General features: G+C 40.0%; 1 protein-coding gene across 4 annotated transcripts in view; it reads left to right on the forward strand.

Moving 5' to 3' along the window:
* The window catches only part of CDKAL1 (CDKAL1 threonylcarbamoyladenosine tRNA methylthiotransferase), a 242,049-nt gene that overhangs the window by 73,202 nt on the left and 149,094 nt on the right, over nucleotides 1-19,753 (forward strand). For all 4 annotated transcript variants that reach the window (XM_079983780.1, XM_079983779.1, XM_079983781.1 and 1 more), the window contains 3 exons: nucleotides 4,616-4,712; nucleotides 6,861-6,909; nucleotides 15,681-15,801. In XM_079983780.1, the coding sequence (XP_079839906.1) occupies nucleotides 4,616-4,712; nucleotides 6,861-6,909; nucleotides 15,681-15,801 (267 nt within the window). The remainder of the gene's footprint in view (nucleotides 1-4,615; nucleotides 4,713-6,860; nucleotides 6,910-15,680; nucleotides 15,802-19,753) is intronic.

Consider the following 19,753-nt stretch of genomic DNA (forward strand, 5'->3'; position numbering starts at 1 on the left):
AACAGCGGATGTTACAGTAAGCAGCAGCATGTCGCTTTCTGCAACAACACATGGCTTAATCCATGTGTTTAACCTTTTGAGTAAACGGCCGAGATAAAAGCACCTTGGAAAGATTTGAATTAGCATAAAAATATGTTAATGTGTTTATTTATTACCCGCCCTTCACCCTAAGGTCCCAGGGCAGGTTACAACAATTCAAACAGTTTAAAGCAACCTACAGTCACAGAAATAGGTTGGTCCTAAAAGCATACATCTCAGTTATCAGAAGCCAGGGTAAAGCGGTATACAGGTATGTGTTTGCAGTGGATGAAAAGCCCATTGACAGTCTGCATGAGAGGAGCGGTTTGTGCTGAGCAAGAGATATTCTGAAGAAGCAGCGCATTAGCTATAGGGCTGTAGCTGTAGAGGAGCATCCTCAAGCAGCACTTTCTAGGTTCTTGTGATGAGGGCTAGAGCAGTGTTTCCCAACCTTGGGCCTCCAGCTGTTTTTTGGACTACAACTCCCATCATCCCTAGCTAGCAAGACCAGTGGTCAGGGATGATGGGAATTGTAGTTCAAAAACAGCTGGAGGCCCAAGGTTGGAAAACACTGGGCTAGAGTATAGGGAGGAAAGTTCCCTAATAGCGAAGTGAAGCATACAGTTGCTTAGAGCCATCAGGTAATAGGAGAGTTTGCTAGACGCAAAATGCTTCTGCAAGGTTAGTGGCTGCATCAATCACAGTGGATCTCAGCTTTGCAATATTTCCTTTATTAAACCTAAATTTGTACTGTAGAAATTCCTTCTTCTCCCAGTCCATTGGAACTCATGGACTGCCTCTCCCTGTATCTACCACTTTTTCAAGAGTTGAAGAACACACTTCAATCAGACTGGTCGGGAGGGAGAGAATTGTTTGAAAAAGTATGCTGCATTTTGGTTGGTACCCTGGTGTGGAACTCTCTCACTTTTGAAATTTGCCTGACTCCCACCCTTTCTTTTTCATTTAATGCCAACTTAAAACATGGTTACTTAGCCAAGACTTTAGCAGTCTTTAAAATGCAGCAGGAATTTTTAGAAGTTCTGCAGTTTCGTAATTGATTAAATTGTGAACTTTATCTGCTTTTACCTGTGGGTGGATTGTTGTTTGAAATAAAGCTTTGATTGTCCCTATCCTGAGATCCTAAGGTGGACTGCAAATAAATAAATAAACATACAGCCACATGAGCAAAACCAACCATGTATGTTCCCCCTAATGTTTCTAAAAACCTGTACATCCATACATTCCACGTTGCTACAGCAGTGTTTAAAGGGCACATTCCTTTGCAAATATTTCATGTTAGTAATACATAGGCTTGATGACAAGCACGTGAATTGGGCCATTTAATGCAAGTGCCAATAAATATCCTTTCCCCCTCGTCTGTTCTTTCTTCATACTAAGTGGTCCTTTAAATAACACCTATTTTTCTATAATTGTTGTGAGATTTTCGTTCAGCTTATCCCATATTTATGGTATTTGTATAATGCAGTTCAGACAGACCTGCTTTCTCAGATATAGTCCCTCATAAGCCCCCCGTGGTGGCAGCTCACTGAGGTGTTTCTTCGTTTTCCATCGTAATGTTGCCCACTGCATGCAAAGGGTTTTCATAGGTTCAGTGGAACCTCTCCCTATGTGCAGACAATGGTAGGGGCAATTGGGAGACTGTATGTACCTTCCATATCCCAGTTAATCTCTCTTCCTTGTCCTTATGGAAATCCTTTGCTTGTGTGCACTCTTTGCTAACGGGACTGGATTATTCTCCTTGCTATTTATGGCCTTGCAGGCAGATATTATGTACCAGCATTAAAATAACTCAACATGTGTTTTAACTATTCTACATATTACTTTTTCCAGCACACCAAGGTTTTTAAAGAAAATTGGTCTAATTAAACTTCTGTGCTGTGAGATTTGATAAATCAAGTTTAAGTTGAAGTATATTTTCTTGGAGAAAAATTGTTCTGAGCCAATTAAAGTGTAATTTCAAGGTAAAGTTCATTTAACTGTGAAGTGGGAACGTTTCTGGAAATGGAAATGTATTTATTTATGCTAAATGCACCCCCACACTCCCTATAGCATTAAAATTTCTGAAGGTTAAATATATTTGTTGTAGTAGTATTCTAGATGTAGCTAGCTTTCTAAAGAAGAAATAATGTGAAGGCTTTTGTTAAATTCAGCAAAGCTCATTAGAGAGTATTAAAAAGATTACATTGAATGTTTGCTCATATCTAAACAGCAGAATTCAAAATATGACTGCTCTTCTGTTTAGTGTGAAGTTAAAGCTGAGAAATATATAAAAGGCTATGTAAATTTCAGCTTAAGGGTAAATTAAGCCAATATTTGATGTGCGGTTCTAAATAACAGTCCCCCAGTTCCTATCTACGTTTCATGAAGATTTTGCAAAAAATGACAAAGTTATTAAATAACGTTACCATACCAAATAATATGTCAAAAAATATTTGTGTTTTTCTGCTGAGACCAGCAGAGTTTTACCTTTGCTATCCTTGCAGATATTTGAGTAGACGGATCTGTACATGTTCATTCTACAATGTAGAGATAGCAGCTAGTGGTGGTGTATGATTATAAGAAACCGGTCATGTTGCTTTGCCATTAAATATTGGACCAAATATGTCAAATTACCTGAATATTTTTTCATACTTTGGTTTTTTTAAAAAAGTAAAGAAAGTTTAAAAAAGCAAACCTACAAGGTTTCCTTAAACTTCATATATGGTGGTAAAAAATCCTCTCTTTTGCTTGCTGTTGTTTTCTTTAGTACTATACCAGTCCCATTATCTAATCTCCTTAATGCTGATATTATGGATGCACAGGCAAAGCATACTGCTGGATACTGTTTCAGTATTCACAGTTTAACATTTAGTATCATCTGTTGAAATACAGTGTGGTTTGTTGTGCCCTCGTTGACGGCTCATGCATAGCCACTGTTTTGTAAATGCCACTCCAGTAGAATTCCATTCCAATTGCCACCAGCAATGTTTTCACAAGATGTCCACCAACGTAACTGCTATGGCATGACCGAACATGAAAAATGCCTATTAGGTTTTCTTGCAGGAGGTAGCAATGTATCACTGGGTGGGGCTCAGAGGACTGGCATGCACATTTCCTTGGCACTGGAGGTCTGAGTTTGCAGCACTATGCTAATGCAGTTAATATAGCAATGCTTTTTTTATATATTACCCAAACTAATATTTTCTTCATGATGACTGGAGAAAATACCATAAATCAGGGTAGGGAACCTGCGGCTTTCCAACTGTTGTCAGACTTTAATTCCTGGCTAGTATGGTCTATTGCCAGTGACTATTTATTTCATTTGCAATCTGTTAGAAAAACTTACATACCGACTTTTATGTAAGCATCAAGATACAATAAAAATTCCACAGATGTAAACTAAAACAGCGAACTGGTTTCATGCACCCTGTGTTGCCAGGCAGCTGTAGCCAGGAATGGCAAGCTCTGCCAGAGGAAGAGGAGGACCCTAAGATGGGCGCAGGGGAGAAAGTTTGAATAGTGATCTGGATGCAGCTTCTGCCCCAGGGTCATTGGATGTCCCATTTGGGGAGTTGGAAACAGTCAAACCAGTTTCACCATGCCTCCAGAGAGTGAGGCACCTATAGTAGCCAGCTGGCCAATCTGCAGAGCTGGCCAGATCAGAAGCAGCCAAAGTGTTGGACTTGAGTCCTGTTGCCAAGGGCACACTGCCATCAGTGCAGACTCAGCCCTCCGCCCTCCAACTAGAGCAAGCAGACCTGTGCAAATTATGGGTTCTACACCTCTAAAAGTATAGCAGGAGCAGCAGGTCAGGTGTTGGGATGTCTTTGCTTATGCCTTGTGATGAATCATGGATTCTGCAGTTGTGCATTTTGAACCTTGTAACGTAATTCTGGGCTGATGCAGAGATGGCTTGCTGATGTTGTCAACAAAACTTTTGGGATATCCTAGCCAAGAGTCTTGAGTCAGGATAACAGGGAAACAGTCAGCAGAAAATACGTTCAGGTCCACTGAATGCCTGCCTGAATAAAAATGATATTGATTTCTTGTGGAAGCAAGCTACTGTATAGGCTTACTGAAGATGAGCGCCGCACCCCATAGTCAAGGACTGGACTTAATCATCCAGGGGTCCTTTACCTTTTACAGGAGCACTTGGGGGAGATCCTTCCACAACACAGATACTACAATTGAAAATGGTTCCTTCCTTTTTGCCACCTAATGAGTAAAAGCAGATTGTGGCACAACCAAGAGAGACTCATCAAAAGATCACAGGTGATGAGTTGTAGCCCACCATCATCTAGAGGACTACAGGTTCCCCATCCCTGTCATAAATTATATCTGAGTACAGGAAGGTGATCTATTGACTACATATCACATCAGGCCAAGCTTTGCCATTACATCTTACAAGTATGCTACTACAGTTTTTGGTAGATAGTAAATGCTGTAGCTGGGGTATGCTAAGCTACAGCATGAAATTGGTGCATTTTTGTAAGCTTCTTCAGTAAATGCTACTTAAGATATTAAGTAATGCAATGAAATATGAAGGTTGCTGCGCCATTCAAGGAAAATAATATTTGCTTTTAAAAATGCCTTTTAGGAAAGCACAAGAAGAAAAAAAGAAAGTTGTTCTAGCTGGATGTGTTCCACAAGCCCAGCCTCGACAAGACTACCTACAAGGCCTGAGTATCATTGGGGTAAGGATGTAGCATTGTTAAAACCTAAGCCTCAAACTTTAACTCAAGAGCTTTAATAATGTAACAATATTGAGGTTTCGTGTGCCAGTGTAATATCACTGGTTTTGGCTTACTTGCGCCTCTAGAGAACGAAGGCAGGAGTAGCTTACAGGAAATAAACTGGCCCCTCTTCAGTTTTCTCTCCTGCCTCAACGAAGCAGTCACAACCCTCTAGAGCAGATTTTGGGGTGGCAAACTTGTGGCATCAGTAATGCACCTCCAAAACATGACTTCAGAAGGACTTGTACACCTATATGTGCTTGCAAGTCAGGCACAAGCATACTCATTCACTTCTAGGGTTCTTTATATACCTGTAACTACTTCTAACTAAGGCAAATACAGAAATAAAACATTCTGAAAGTGCCATTTTTGCTAGCGTTTGAGGCAAGGAGAAAAGGCAGTAGAATATATATGATCACTAAGCTGATCCTGACAAACTGAAGAGAACTAGTGGCAGACCTGTTATCAGCATCAGCTTCAATTAATATAATGAGCATTGTACATAAAGTTAAATGAAGCATGCTACCCAAAGGGGTTTAACAAACAAACCCAGAGAGAAAACAAATACATGAAACTGTAGTAGAAGCTGACCTGAAAATTTGGAACTAGAGGCTGGGAGTTATATATAGTGGAGATAACAATTAAAAGTGTGTGTGTGTGGTTGTGTTATGTTATGGCATGTTTGTATACCTCTTTTTGGCCCAAATATCCCCAGAACGATGAACAGCATATTAATAAAAAAGAAATATGCAACACTGGTACAATAAATACAGGCAATGACCATTATAGGGGCATCCAATTGACGCGCCATCGCTGATGCATGGGTCCTTTTGGACCCAGAAGAAGGCAGAATGGGGTGTGCTTATACACACTCTGCTGATGCATGTGGGGGCCAGGAAAAGTGTACCTGCACAACATAAATATAAAACACAATATAAAACTGCAAAATCGCAAAATATTCATCAATCACCCTGGGCATGTATTCAGAATACCGGTTAATTTCTGTGGCAAAGAAACAGAAAAAAAACATGGATCAAGCTACTCCTCTTTCCCACCTAGGAGTACAAACCTCCCTCTCTCCTCTTACTTGGGGGGACAGATTCCACCAACAGGCTCTCATCCTGAGGCAGAAAACGCTTCTTACATTGCAGTCAGCCAACCAGCAGACAAAATTATCATTAACGCCACATTATAATAAATAGAGCCTTGAGAGGAAATGGGAGAAATCTTACAAACCTGGCATACATCACCCATTGCCCACCTGTCTTCCAATCAGGGGGAGCAAGATACACAGCAGCAACCTCCCATCTTCTTTCAGCAGGTAATAAACATCCCAAGTAACACTGCAATATTATATAAGAACGTAGCTAAGGGGTGGGTGGAGAGATTAGGTCAACAAGCTAAAACTCAAAAAAGAGGTGACCCTGAAGTGTGTGTGCATTGTGCGCTCTCTCTCTCTCGCTGTGTGTGTGTGTGTGTATTCGTGTACATGTACACCATACCTGTCTTCATTGCTAGAATTGGAATTATACAAGCCAATTGTGCAAGGGAAGTGGTGGTGTTGGATTTTCTGGGCATCTGTAGGTGTTTGCTTGTGGGTTACTGATCTAAGGAATTTGCTACAGGAGAGGCAGGTAGGAGTGTAAGTCTGAATTTGTAGCCAGATTTGGTGTCCCATCCTGTTTTTTATCCAGATCTGCTATTAATCCCATCAGACCAAGCGACTTTGCTACTCATGCATTAATATATCAGTTTGCTGCTTTGTATAAATGCTCCTTGTCTTGGTGGTCTGAAACTTGCACCCGTCTTCTCTTTGGATTCAGTTATTTCCTCAGTTTCTTTATTATTATGCAATAAGTTGCTGTACACCGACCTTTACCTTGGATAATTGCTAAAAGAGTACAATAGCTAGCTTGTGGCATTAGGATTTGTTTCCCCACCCACTTGCGCAGGAGTAAAATGCTGTCTTTCCTATATTACAAGCAAAAAAAAAAAAACCAGATTCAGCAAAATGTATGTTTCTTCTCTATGTGAATTAAATGCCTAGAGAATGAGAACCGTCCAAAAACCATCAGAATATCCACATTGTAATTTTTTAAATCTTTACAGGTTCAGCAGATAGATCGTGTCGTAGAAGTTGTTGAGGAGACGATCAAAGGTAAGCTTTTCACCTGAAATGATTGTGTCTTCATTCTTTCCAGTGCTCATTACTGACTTTGAACACATAGACCCCATAAGCAGCCTTACTGCTGAAATATATCATGTATGTACTGTAAATAATGACTGAACTGTAAACATATGCTGAATATATTAGAAAAATCTGTAGAAAACTTAGCCATATCAATATAGAAATGCACAATTTTAGATCTTTGGTCATTCTCTTCCCCACCCTTCCCCGCCCCTCAGTGCTTCTTTTACTACTATTTCATGATATGGGCATTGGCCAATATGACTTACTTCACAATCTGATCATGAGTACCGTATTTTTCGCCCTATAGGACGCACTTTTTCCCCTCCAAAAATGAAGGGGAAATATTGTGTGCGTCCTATGGGGCGAGTGCAGGCTTTGGCTGAAGCCTGGAGAGCGAGAGAGGTCGGTGCACACCGACCCCTCTAGCTCTCCAGGCTTCAGGAAACTATCCGCAAGCCTGCGGAGCCCGGCGGGAACTCTGCGGGCTCCGAAGGCTTGCGGATAGCTGCCTGCAGCTCGAAGCCCGGGGAGCGCGGCACTGTGCACCCCGGGCTTAGGGCAGCTATCCGCAAGCCTGCAGAGCCCGGCGGGAGTTCCCACCGGGCACCGCAGGCTTGCGGATAGCTGCCCTAAGCCTGGGGTGCGCAGCGGGCTTCGGATAGCAGCAAGCTCCAGGAGCAATGGCGAGGTTGAGCGCTCCCGGACCCGTTCTGGGGGCTGGGGTTGGGGGAAGCTCAGGCTTCCCCCGCCCCCAGCTCCGGGAGCGATGGCGAGGTTGAGCGCAACCTCGCCTTCGCTCCCAGACCCCCAGCCCCGAGGCTAAAAACGAAGCCAAGACAGCTAGTGGGATCCATCCCGCTCGCTGTCATGGTTTCTTTGCTCTTTGGGGCTCGGGGAAAATTTTTTTTTTCTTTATTTCCCCCCCCCCAAAAAAAAAAATATTAAAAAATGCGCCCTATGGGCCGGTGCACCCTATAGGGCGAAAAATACGGTACATGTCCAGTAGAAGAAAAGCTATATTTGTGTTTAGTATTTAAGATATTTGGGGAAGGGAACTGCATTCTTTTTTGTAAAGTTCCATGCTCACTGAATCCTCAATGATCATTGAAATAATGATTCTATAGATTATTTTTTTATTCACTCTTGCCTAACAACTTACAGTCCCATACAGAGTATCATTCTGAGAATCTCAGCACTTTTATACTGCCACGTTTGTTTGTTTATTTTTATTATTTATTCCACTTGTTGCATTTTACAAAAAGAGTCCCATAGTGTCTTAACAAGATAAAATACAACCAATAAAAACAAAGCCAGAAAATTTGAAGCAGTTTATGATACTAATGCCTAAAATGCTTTTCCGATTACATAATAATAGCAAGCCTACCCACCCTGCTCAAAGATGAGCCGGCTTAGAGCCGGCTCTAGAGGCTGGCTTAGCTACCCAAGGCGTAAGTGAATAAAAAGGTGTTAGCCTAATGCCTAAAAACTGATTGTGCCAGGTGCGTTTCCCTGATGAGGCCATTCTTCAGATGGGGCCACCACTAAAAAGGTTTGTTCTCATGTGGCTACCTTCTGCTATTCTCTCAGGTGAGGCATATAAAGAAGAGAATGATGAAGACATGATAATGAAGCATAATGGAGAATGTACTTTTGATTCTGCCCTTGTTGCCAGTGCCGTCACAAAATTATGTCAGATCCTTTTGATACTTTAATACTGCAAACACTATCAGGCTTAAATATTTTAAATAAAATTAATTAGCTTCCTGCAGGAAAATCAAATGCCATCATGCATATAAAGTGCACCCCTATGGGATTAAGGGGAAACTAGACTTTGTGACTAAAACTGTTTCAGTCTAAGAGTATTTCACAAAACATTTTGTGAAATGGGTCACTGGACAGGATTGTTGAAAACAAGTCAAAGGAAATAACTTCAATGATGTTGGACTTTTCAGACTTCATATACGCTTACTAAGTTTCAGTCACATTAATGTGTCTAGTAATATGGTCTATGTTCCTAGTTTAAATATTAACTAACATTTGCTAACTGCTAGCTACCAGTCTATTTTATTATTGTTGATTGCTAAAAGTTTATGTGATTTGTGTGTGTGTTGTATAGCCTAATGAATAATGCTTTTACTGGCATGGCGTTTGTTAGCAGTTTGTTTGTTTTAATATTTATGTAATGGCTTTCATAATATTTATTTCAGGGTGGTTAAGAGTAGAAGTATCAAAGTGCTCTCTTACATTCTCTGTGGGCTGTTTTCCGCGATACATTTTTTTAACAGTGAGATCACTGTCCTTTGAAAAAAGCATGTACAATCAATGTGTGAAGAAGCACGTATATATTTTGTCACGTGTGCATGTGTTGAAAACCTATGTCTTATTTCAGCATTCTGTTGCATGTGCATGTAGCAAAATAGTCATGTAATTTCTTCACACTCAATGTTTTAAAATCACTGTGGATATTTCTTCCTATATGGTAGTGAAATCCAAGTAGTAAAAACCCATCAGTCACTCATGTGTGCATTCAGTTAACTTGTTACTTCCTACTTCCATTTCTACTCCAGAATATGGAAGGATGCTCTCCTTTTAAACTTTCTGTAGCCATGGTAAATTAAATAAAACTAGTAAATTAAGCTTTAAAATAAAATGCTAACATCTTTGAAACATAATAATAGAACTGGCATTGAAACGAAACACCTAGCTGGAGAAGAGAGGAAGATAACGTTGTAGATAGCTTGTGGAAATCTGGTCGGTCGTACAAATAGAAAAAGTAGACATTGTCATAGTGGGTATTACTGGAGGTAGTGTTATTAATGGGAGAGTTTTATATAAAGGATATTGGTGGAATGGGAGGACAAATGATGTGCTCCCACCTATCCAAAAAACATTAGCAAAAGAGATGGAAAGGATAGTGGGTAACTTTGAATTGATGGTGTGAATATTCAAACTCCAATTCCAGATCAAAAAAGAGGGTGTTACATATGTGTTTAGTTGGAGCACTGGGAAACTATAGTTAATTAGAGACTTCCCGGTTTAATTACAGCTAGTGGAAGGGGAGGACCAAAGGAGTTGTGTTCATCGGTTAAAGTTTTCATAGCTTGTCTTTTTAAATTTAGACATTCTCACCATATCACAGCCATAGTGTGGGCAGCCAATGACACGCTCTGTGTAGCCTTTCTTGTTGATGTTCATTAGTCACATGAAAAATATTAAATACAATATTTATTCACTATGTGAATAAGAAGAGTGGATTGCTTATTAATTGAATTAATACTAATTAATTACTGCTTAGCTTAAACAGCATTCTGTAGTGAGAGAGGGTTTATATAGACAACCAATTTTTCCCTTTCATGTTATGACAGTTGCAATACATTTTGATGGTATGAATCCAGTACTGTCTCTCACAGTATTCACCAGATTTATATTTATTTGCCTTGCTTGACAGGGGAGAGGGTTGTCATGTCTGATGGCTTTATGTTCAATATAAGCTTTATTGTTTGCCTGAGTACTTGTATGCGAAGCAAGTTGCCGTCTTCCTTTAGTGCTTCTGACTTTTGTGTAGCAAGAGGGTGCTTGGCATATTTGCAGGCAGTGCGCTGTCACGAGTCCATGTGCTTCTGGTTGTAAACAGTAGCAGCAATATTAACATGCTCTAATCTGAAATCTGATATTCAGTGCCCTTCACATGGTCATTTTGTTGTCTTTTTCTCGGGCAGCAACCAAATGTTCTGCTCTGTTTTTCGGAATAGAGAATGGCTTGAATCCATGTAATATTAGTCACACTGATTGATTGCATTTTAGTTTGCTTTTTGGTCCCTCAAAACTCACAAGAGACCAATAACAAACAAGATAATCCCCGTCGGCAGACTTAGATTCTAAAAGTCACAACACATAGGAAAAATGGATTGTGAGGGAAGATGAACTAACACTTCATGTAGATGGGATCTTAACTGTGACTAACTTGCTCTGGATCCAGCTCAGTGTATAACAGTTGTAAAACACTGAAAAAAATGCCATGTGTTCAGCATATCAAATGACTATGTTTTGGTTTCCCTTGAGAGTTCACTTATCTGCTGGCTTCTGAAGCTGGCAGATAGGACCTCCCTTATTCAGATGAAATGCCTTTTTAAAAGCTTTCCCTACATCATTTTAAGATTCGTAACATAACTTTTTCTTACTTACACTTGAATTCGCTACAAAAGAGATCACAGATAACAGCATTACAAAAGGAACTCAGTATGTTAGCTTTCGAAAATAGCTTTTTTATTTTTTAAAGGGAAGGATTCTATTTATCTGCAGCTTTCTGGAGCTCTGTAAAAATATGTATTGATAGTTAGGTTAGGAAGCTGGAGCATGGAATTTCTGCCTGTACTAGGCTTCCAGTAGGCCATGCCCCTAAAACTCTTCAAAATATCATTAATTAACCAGTCCAACTCTGAACTGGATCCAAACATGCAGAGCAATCCTAATAGGATCTGGGGAAGTGCAGAGGGGTAGAGACTCTAATGCATGTAATGTTATGCTGAATCCTGCCAACCACAAGGGAGGAGACAGGAACTGTGCTCCTTGATGAATCCCTGGAGCTTTGGATCTCATAGATTAGGGTTTTCTGTGTGTTAGCATAGCAGAAAAGCTGGTAGCAGCTTTCAGGGCACAGCTTTGGGCCTACATGTTATCCTAATGCCCACAGCCATCACCATCAGGGGGTTAGGATTGTACCTTTAGTCAGGTTTAATAGTAGACTCAAATCAACAGGAATAATCATTAAGCCCTGTCAGCTTTCAGTGTGTCTAGACTAAGCTTGCCAAAGTCTGGATCCAACCCACTGTATTGAAATGGACTGAACTAGGCGTTCTTATATTTCCTTTAACTCGCATTCCCACAGGCCACAATCCAGCACAGATATAGGTAAGCACAGAGCTTATAGAATCACACCATTGTAAAGTTGGAAGGGACTCTGAGGTTCATCTGGTCCAGCCCCTTCAATGCAGCATTTTCAACTAATGCATTCATGACTGATGGCCACCCAACCTCTGCTTAAAAACCTCCAATGAAGCAGAGTTCACCACCTTCCAAGGGAGTCTTTTCCATTATCTGACAGCTCTTACTGTCAGAAAGCTCTTTTTGATGTCTAGCTGGATTTAATTTACCTGAATTTTAAAGTAGTATGCATATTGTTAAATCCAAGAATACTTAAAGAACAAAAGTATGGGCAAATAATTGTCTCATCAGTTGGCGATATTGCTGTTATTAGTGTGATACAGTGGAAATGAATAATTGAGTGAATGCTATTAGCAGAGTCCATGTATTACTGAAATCACAGTAGGTTATAATGGAATTCTTGGCATTTGCTGGTATGAAAATAACAGGCCTTTTCTAGATGCTATTGAACTTTTTGACATCTATGATAGGTGTAATACTCTTGACATAAAATGGTGTTTTACCTCTTAATTAAACTGAATTTTTGACTAAAAGTTTTACTTGACAACTCTGAAAAGGCTGGCATGCCAATTGATTTTTTTGGTACGTCAGTGGAAGATTTCAGTGCGCTACTGCCATGATACTATTACATTTGTCTTGACTCACAAATGTAAACAATGGTGGTGTGGCCCTTTATAAGGCAAGTTAGGTGGCAGTTGCTTTGTGGAGCAACCTGGTCACATAAAAGAGCTAGCCATGCAGTTCTTCCAGTGTTCACTTCCAGTAATTTTAGCAGTAGAGTGTTGTACTTTTTTTTAATGGTGATTGCTGGTAGGAACAGATTGCTGAAAACAATTTGCCACCCCGAGCAACCTCTGCACAGTTGCATTATAAGCAGTAGGAGCATAGAACAGATTCATATGTATCTTGAACCAAAGTGGGCCACTTCAGACAGATTTAAAACTTGTCCTGGTTGAAGTGGGATCTCTCTGACGTCCCCAAAGTTGAAGCAGAGACCTCCAAAACAGTTTGGGACAACTGGAGGAATCAAATGTTTCAAAAGTGCTGCAGACAGTGTGCCTTCAAAAAATGAGACATTTCTCCCTCATCTTATCATTTTATAAGGAAAATAACAGGATGAGGAAAGGTGGTGAAGGGAAAGTTCTTTAGAGACTGAGAGATCTATCTTCTAAAAAGAGGGAATGATTTTACCAGGGCTCTCCAGTCACAATGTTCTTTGCTAGTTTTGCTAGTTCTTCTAGTAGTGCTTGCTTGGAAAATGCTGGACTTTCATATCCTTCTGCTTCTGTCCCACATACCCACTCCTTTCAAATCAGCTTTGACCTTAGTTGAGCCGTAAAAAAACCTAAAGCTCTATTTAAATTTTAAGTCCCTAAGATTCTGTTATCACCATTTTGAAATTTTGTGGACTCTTTTCCCAGAGGCAGCCCTGTCTTATTTTTATAATAAAATTATTGCCCATTAAAACCAAAGAGCAGGTAGCGAAACCCTTTAAATACCCCCTCCCCCAAATCAATGTTAAATATACATAGTAGGAAAATTCCTGGTCCTATTTATCAGTATTTTGGCAGGTTCCTTATCAAGGAAAATCTCTCATGTATACTTTTTTTTTCCTCACGGCCTCCAAACTATGTAGGAAAATCACTGCATTTATCCTTTTGAAACTTGGCAGGATTCATCTCCTCAGGTGTGGCTACCATACTCCAAAAAATTAAAATTACAGGCAATTCATTTGCCATTGGGGTGGGTAGATAAAAATAATCACATAAAATAAAAATACTGTGACAATTTGTTTCTGATATGTCAGAAGTGACTATGTCCACAAATTTCATCCAGTTCTGTCAATAAGGAGAAAATGCTGTAATGTTTCATTTTAATTTGCCCATAATAGTGAATGGGGAAGTTTAACACTTAACTTTTGCAAATTGGGATTTGGCTGCAGACCCCTAGCAAAACTGGATTGCTTCCAGATCAGTTCAGTTCCAAATTACAGTACAAATTGAGTCTTGCGGTCAGTACAGACCCCTAATTAGTAATTAGTAATGTTGCTTGTTTGCAACTTAAGGCCATTTCTACTGCCTTGGGAAAACCTGCAAATGAATAAATGGTTTTTAAAATAATGTTTCTGTAACTTTCAATATAAAGGACCAATATGATTTTGCCTCCTCAGCCTTTCCTACTTCAAAAGAAACAAGTCACATTTTAAATTTAAATGACTGACTGAATGGCTGGGCATGGATGATCATATTAATAAGCTTAGTTATGTATGAGTCTTTTTCCTGTGTATGCAGGCCCTTCCCCTCCTCCATTTGTGGCAGTGCTGAAGTCTCCAAGTTTGTTTTATCTGCACAGGGAAATTATGCTTACTAACTTTGGAACAAACCAGGATCGTAAACTAACTTCAAAGGATGGTTTCAGTCCCACAGTTGTTCCACAGATGGTAACAACCATAGTTTCATGGTACAGATGAAATGGAAACAATGGTGAATTGGAGACTCCTCCATTTCATTAAAACATGCCATGAAGGAAGGGGGGAAGGTGCTGCATGTTCAGGCACAGTGGTACACTCAGGTGATTCTGGACTGTGGTCTTACTGATCATAGAATCAGAGTTGGAAGGGACCCTGAGCATCATCTAATCCACCCCACAGCAGTGCAGGAATATGCAGCTGTCCCTTACAGGGATCAAACCTGCAACCTTGGTATTATCAGCACCGCACTCTAACCAACTGAGCTATCCAGTGGGAGATAGGATGAATGAAATGAAGTTAGCACTTGCTATGCCAACATGAAATAAAGGTTTGACTGTATGTAAAAAAGGGTAAAGGAAAAGGACCCCTGGCTGATTAAGTCCAGTCGGTGCTCATCTTGCTTTAGGCTAAGGGAGCTGGAGTTTGTCCGCAGAGAGCTTTACTCAGATTGGTTGGGCTTTTTAATCTTGATTATTTACATTTACATTTGAAATAAGATGATGATGGTTATTATTATTATTACTACCATGGTAGGTGCCAGTTCCAATCCATTATTGGAAATCATACACACACTCTCTCTCTCTCTTTAAATAACGTTTAATTAGAAATTGTAACTCAGTATTTTGCAAAGCTACCTCCCCCCCCCCAAAGCATTCACTTTGATTTGGGTGACCTGAAACAATGTGTCTAGAATTATGGAAAAGGAGCTTTCTGAATATTTGTGTTTGAATATTTTGAAGTCAATATGCAGTTGCTTCTGAATGAGCTCAGTTAAGCTACAGATGGAGCCATAAATTCCAATAAAGTGCTCACATGTCAGTAGTATTATACGTGAGAAGCACAACAAGCTGGGCTGAATTGTGAAAATGTTCCCTCATCCGAATCTTTTTGCATTACTTTATGAGAACTTAATGGAAATTCTTGCTCAAGTTGACACTGACACCCATCAGTTCAAACATACTGCCTGGAACTTTGGGTTTGTGGTCTAATACTGTTCAAAAGGGAACAACAACACCCTTAAACTCAAAAGTAATATTTTTACAGTAATTATAATCAAAATGCTGTTTCTTGGGAATTTGGCTTTTAAAATGGATTGACTTGCTTTTGTCAAATAGCTGAACAAGATATAATGAAAGGAGCTAAGCTTAATAATAACGACAACAACAAATTTTAATGTTGGCTTTTCCTTTACTTGGTAAGTTGTTGGTTACCAGAAGACTCCTGGGTCTATTTTTGTTTAACAAAATGCAAAATATTTGAGTAGAATATATTAAAACAAATGAGTTTTATGTATAATGGTACCATTTTCCCCTTTTATTTGAAGGTCACTCTGTGAGATTGCTGGGTCAGAAAAAGGATAATGGAAAACGGTTGGGGGGAGCGCGATTGGATTTGCCAAAGATTAGAAAGAACCCACTGATAGAAATAATTTCCATCAATACAGGGTAAGCATCATTCAAACTGACATAAAATATTCAATACTGCCTAGAAATTCAATTTCATTTTTGTCCATTCTTAATGCAGAGCTGCCTCAGGTCGTACCATAAAGAACAAAACAGTGAAAATTCCCATGATATTCAGTAGCATTAATACTTTAAGACAAGTTACCTAATTATTTACTTATATTTCACAGTTATAAAAATTGAAGGGGTGTGCGTGTTTGCTTAAACTGTAGTATCTGCTATTTCTAATCTTTCCTGAAAACATAATTTTGTGTTGTGATAGATCTCTTTTGTATGATGACTAACTCTTCCTATACCAGCTTCTATACAGCCAATTTCCATGTCCGTTTTGTGGTTAGAGGAACCACTATGGGGCTGCTTCCCCCCTCAGGACCCACAAGATACTGTTGGAAAGCTCTCCTGAAATCGAATAGCACTTTTGAGGACATTGCCTTTTCAATATGCTTGGGCTTTGGCTCTTATTTTGGGTGATGCCTGGGTGCCAGAATGATGCCTGACATCTCTACCATCTGAAAGTACATGGCTGAGGATCATTGGATCTGGACTGTTTTCACACACTAACACCCCACCCTGTAGAATTCCATCAGTTATGTTTTATCTGCACAATTGGAATGAATTTCTGGATCAAATTTGCTTTTTCTGTGCAGCCTGAGCAGGAGCAGTCACCATTAAGAAAAAGAGGTTGGAATATATAGTCTGTCCCTGGATCAAATGACTTTTCAAGTTCTCAAAGCTCTTAACCTAGTTCAAGGTTGTCATCTGTACTAGCTAGATGTTTATCTGAGAATCAATCACAGTCAGTCCATCATTTGAAAAATAAGACTTTAAAGCCGTCTTGCCCAAAAATGACAACTAAACATTCCCTTTTGGCGACTGTAACCTTGTTTTAAGGACCCATTTGTGCCTAGCTTATATATCTGAGTTTCTAACACTCTTTTTAATTATTTCTCAAAAGCTTATACTGGTCAGCTAAGGGGAATTGAGGTTACAGGATAGTGTTATCTACTCCAAAGTCTGCACCATGGGAACTAAGTCCTGCAGAATCAGTTATTTATGTAAAAGAAGACTGAGCTGCAAATGTCATTGTTTTTGTGGTGTATCTCTTATTAGGCAAGCAGCTGGTCTAATTAAAAACAGAACACTATCTCTCTTGCCTAGGTCATCCCTGGTTGCTAACACAGCAGTAACACACGAACCCTCCTCCTCCTCTCTCTCCACCAGTCCAATTTCCACATATTCATTGCTTTCCCCCCTTCCTTCTTGCCTTTCATTCTCTCTGGAACTGCGGCTCCCTTGCCCAGAAAACAGTCCTCTTCCATGAGTTTTTCCTCTCTTGGTCCATCGATTTCCCCTCACAGTAACTTTGCTTTCCCCAGCACTGCCCCTCTTTCTGCCTTCTCCTTTAGATAGTGGGGTAGGAGAGCTGAGAAAAAAATCACATCAGTCAACCAATGTGTCCTTTTGGTTTCAGATAGCACAGGTGTAGACTAAAAAGCCTGGGGCACAAATTTCACAGCTCTCCAGCGGCTGTGGTGGCTCGTTTACCAGAAGTATTTAGTGCTAACTCTGGAAGTGTTTACTCAATTCGGACCAAACTAAGCCTCCTAGAGCATAATATACAGTGACTGAACTCATAGCAGTGCAGAATCAGCAAGACCAAAGGAGGAAAACAGACACAATCTCCTGTCCAGGGGATCTCATGTTCACACTAAGCCATAGCTTGGTTTAGCATTACTTGTGAACTGAACCATAATGTAATCATGCACATTATTTCACAGTATTCAAAGAGTAATTAAAAATGAGAAAGCTAAATGGAGAAGCCAGTAATAGGTGATTTGGATCCATCTGACTGAGAGCAAAAAGGATATAAAAAGTTTTTACATTTCTTCATATGAAACAAAACAACTTGTGCTTAAAAGTTAGAAGACGAGAGAGGAAAAAAATAATTGTTTACCATAGAAATAATTGCAAAATCTTTTTTTTTATTTTTGGCTAGAGGTATGTGTACAAACACATGCATGCACATGTATTAGTGGTACTGGAATACATCAAAGATACTATTTCTTCATTAAACTATTTAAATGGGATCTCTGACACACAGTATTTTTCCAATTACTTGTCCAAATATGTAACCACAGCTTTGTTAATCTAAGTACTTTAACATTATTTTCTTTGTTTTATTTATGAAGTTCTACATCACTGAATATGTTTGAGCTGTTATAAAGAACATTGCTCTTTAGATTTATGCATTTATATGTTTAGTTTGATATTCCCACACTTGCCCCAAGGGGTAAGAGCAGCCAACACGTGCAGTTTTTGTAGCTCAAAGTTTATCTTAATCCAGCATCGTTCCAGCGGTATCTTACATAAGGAATGTGCTCCTAGACCTGCTACTGTGCCTGTTAGTTGCATCCCCTTTAGAATTATCCACTGGGTAGGGTTGCACTGAAATAGCTGGCCCTTTGCTTTTTCTTAACATCAGCCCTTCAGAACATAAGAGGAGCCTGCTGGATCAGACCAGTGGCTCATCTAATCCATCTCATAGTAGCCAGCCAGATGCCCATGGGAAACATGCAAGCAGAGACTAAGCAAAGAGCACTCTCACCACCTGCAGTTTCCAGAAATTGGTAGTCAGAAGCATATTGCCTCCAATTCTGGGGGCAAAGTGTAGAGCATAGTCAACATGACTAGGAGCCACCATGATGATGATGATGATGATGATGATGATATTGATATTGCTTCCTATGAAGCATCTCAAGGTGATTTCACAATAAACACACACACAAACACACAAATTGCATATCTTAAAAAAACCCCAGCAATTACACACACACACACACACACACACACAATACAAAGGTTAGGGGTGCTGTGAGTTCTAGTTCCAGACATCTGGAGGGCACTGTGTTGGCTCCCTCTGCCCTGAAGGACTTGGATATTATAGAATTATAATAATGGTCCATGTATCTTTTCTGAACTGTGATTCCATATTAGTATGTTCTTAGGACACATACATTTCCTAAGAGAAGCAATATTATATGGAACTGTCTTAACTGGTTAACAGTCTCACCCAGCAGTGGACTGTGGAGAAGAGCTCTTAAGACATGGCCTGAATTATATAAGGAGAGGCAATCCTAGCTATTTTGGTCTATAAAGATGAGCACCTTAGGTCCAGAAGTTAATAGGCGACCAGTATTGGTATACAGTGGTGCCTCTACTGGTTACGTATCCTTTGGGATACGCATATGACAAACCCGGAAGTATTTTTCTGGGTTTCGCCATGCGCAGAAGTGCTCTCCCGCTTCACGCATGCACAGAACAGGCACCTCCAGTTGCGAAAACCTCAGGATCCGACTGGAGCTCTGGAACGGATTCCATCCGCAACCGGAGGTACCACTGTGGTATGACTTCACTGGCCAATATATTCTGGCAGCCACAGTTTGCAGCAGTTATTATTAATTAAATGTCTATATTGCCTTTCATCGGAAGATCACAGGGCAGTTTACAATATAAAAACATAAAAATGCATAGTGTAATAAGAAACCAAAACAATGACCCCCCACAGAAGCGGGGTTTTCTGGTTTCTCCCCAGTAGTGGTTGGAGAGGGTGATATAGATCAAGGGAATTGGTGCAGAATGAAAAGTTTCAACACTACTTCCACCTGAAGCTGCTTGAGTAGGGTTGTTAACTAGTTATAAAAAGAAGGAAATGGAGGGTAGGGACTAGAGATCCTGATCCCAGCTCTCCCTCAGCATATCCATTTTGGCCCTTAGCGCAGTGGTTTTTAAATACACAACAGGGTAGAGGGTTCTTCCCCTGGGATGCTGGAGTACATGTGCACTGTGAAATGTGCAAGCAGATACTGATTGGGCAGCCTTGCAGATAAGTATTGGGAGCCATTCAACTATCCTCATGCTCTGATCCCTCTGTCCC

This window comes from Podarcis cretensis (genome assembly GCF_951804945.1).
Source record: "Podarcis cretensis genome assembly, chromosome: 7".
Lineage (NCBI taxonomy): Eukaryota > Metazoa > Chordata > Lepidosauria > Squamata > Lacertidae > Podarcis > Podarcis cretensis.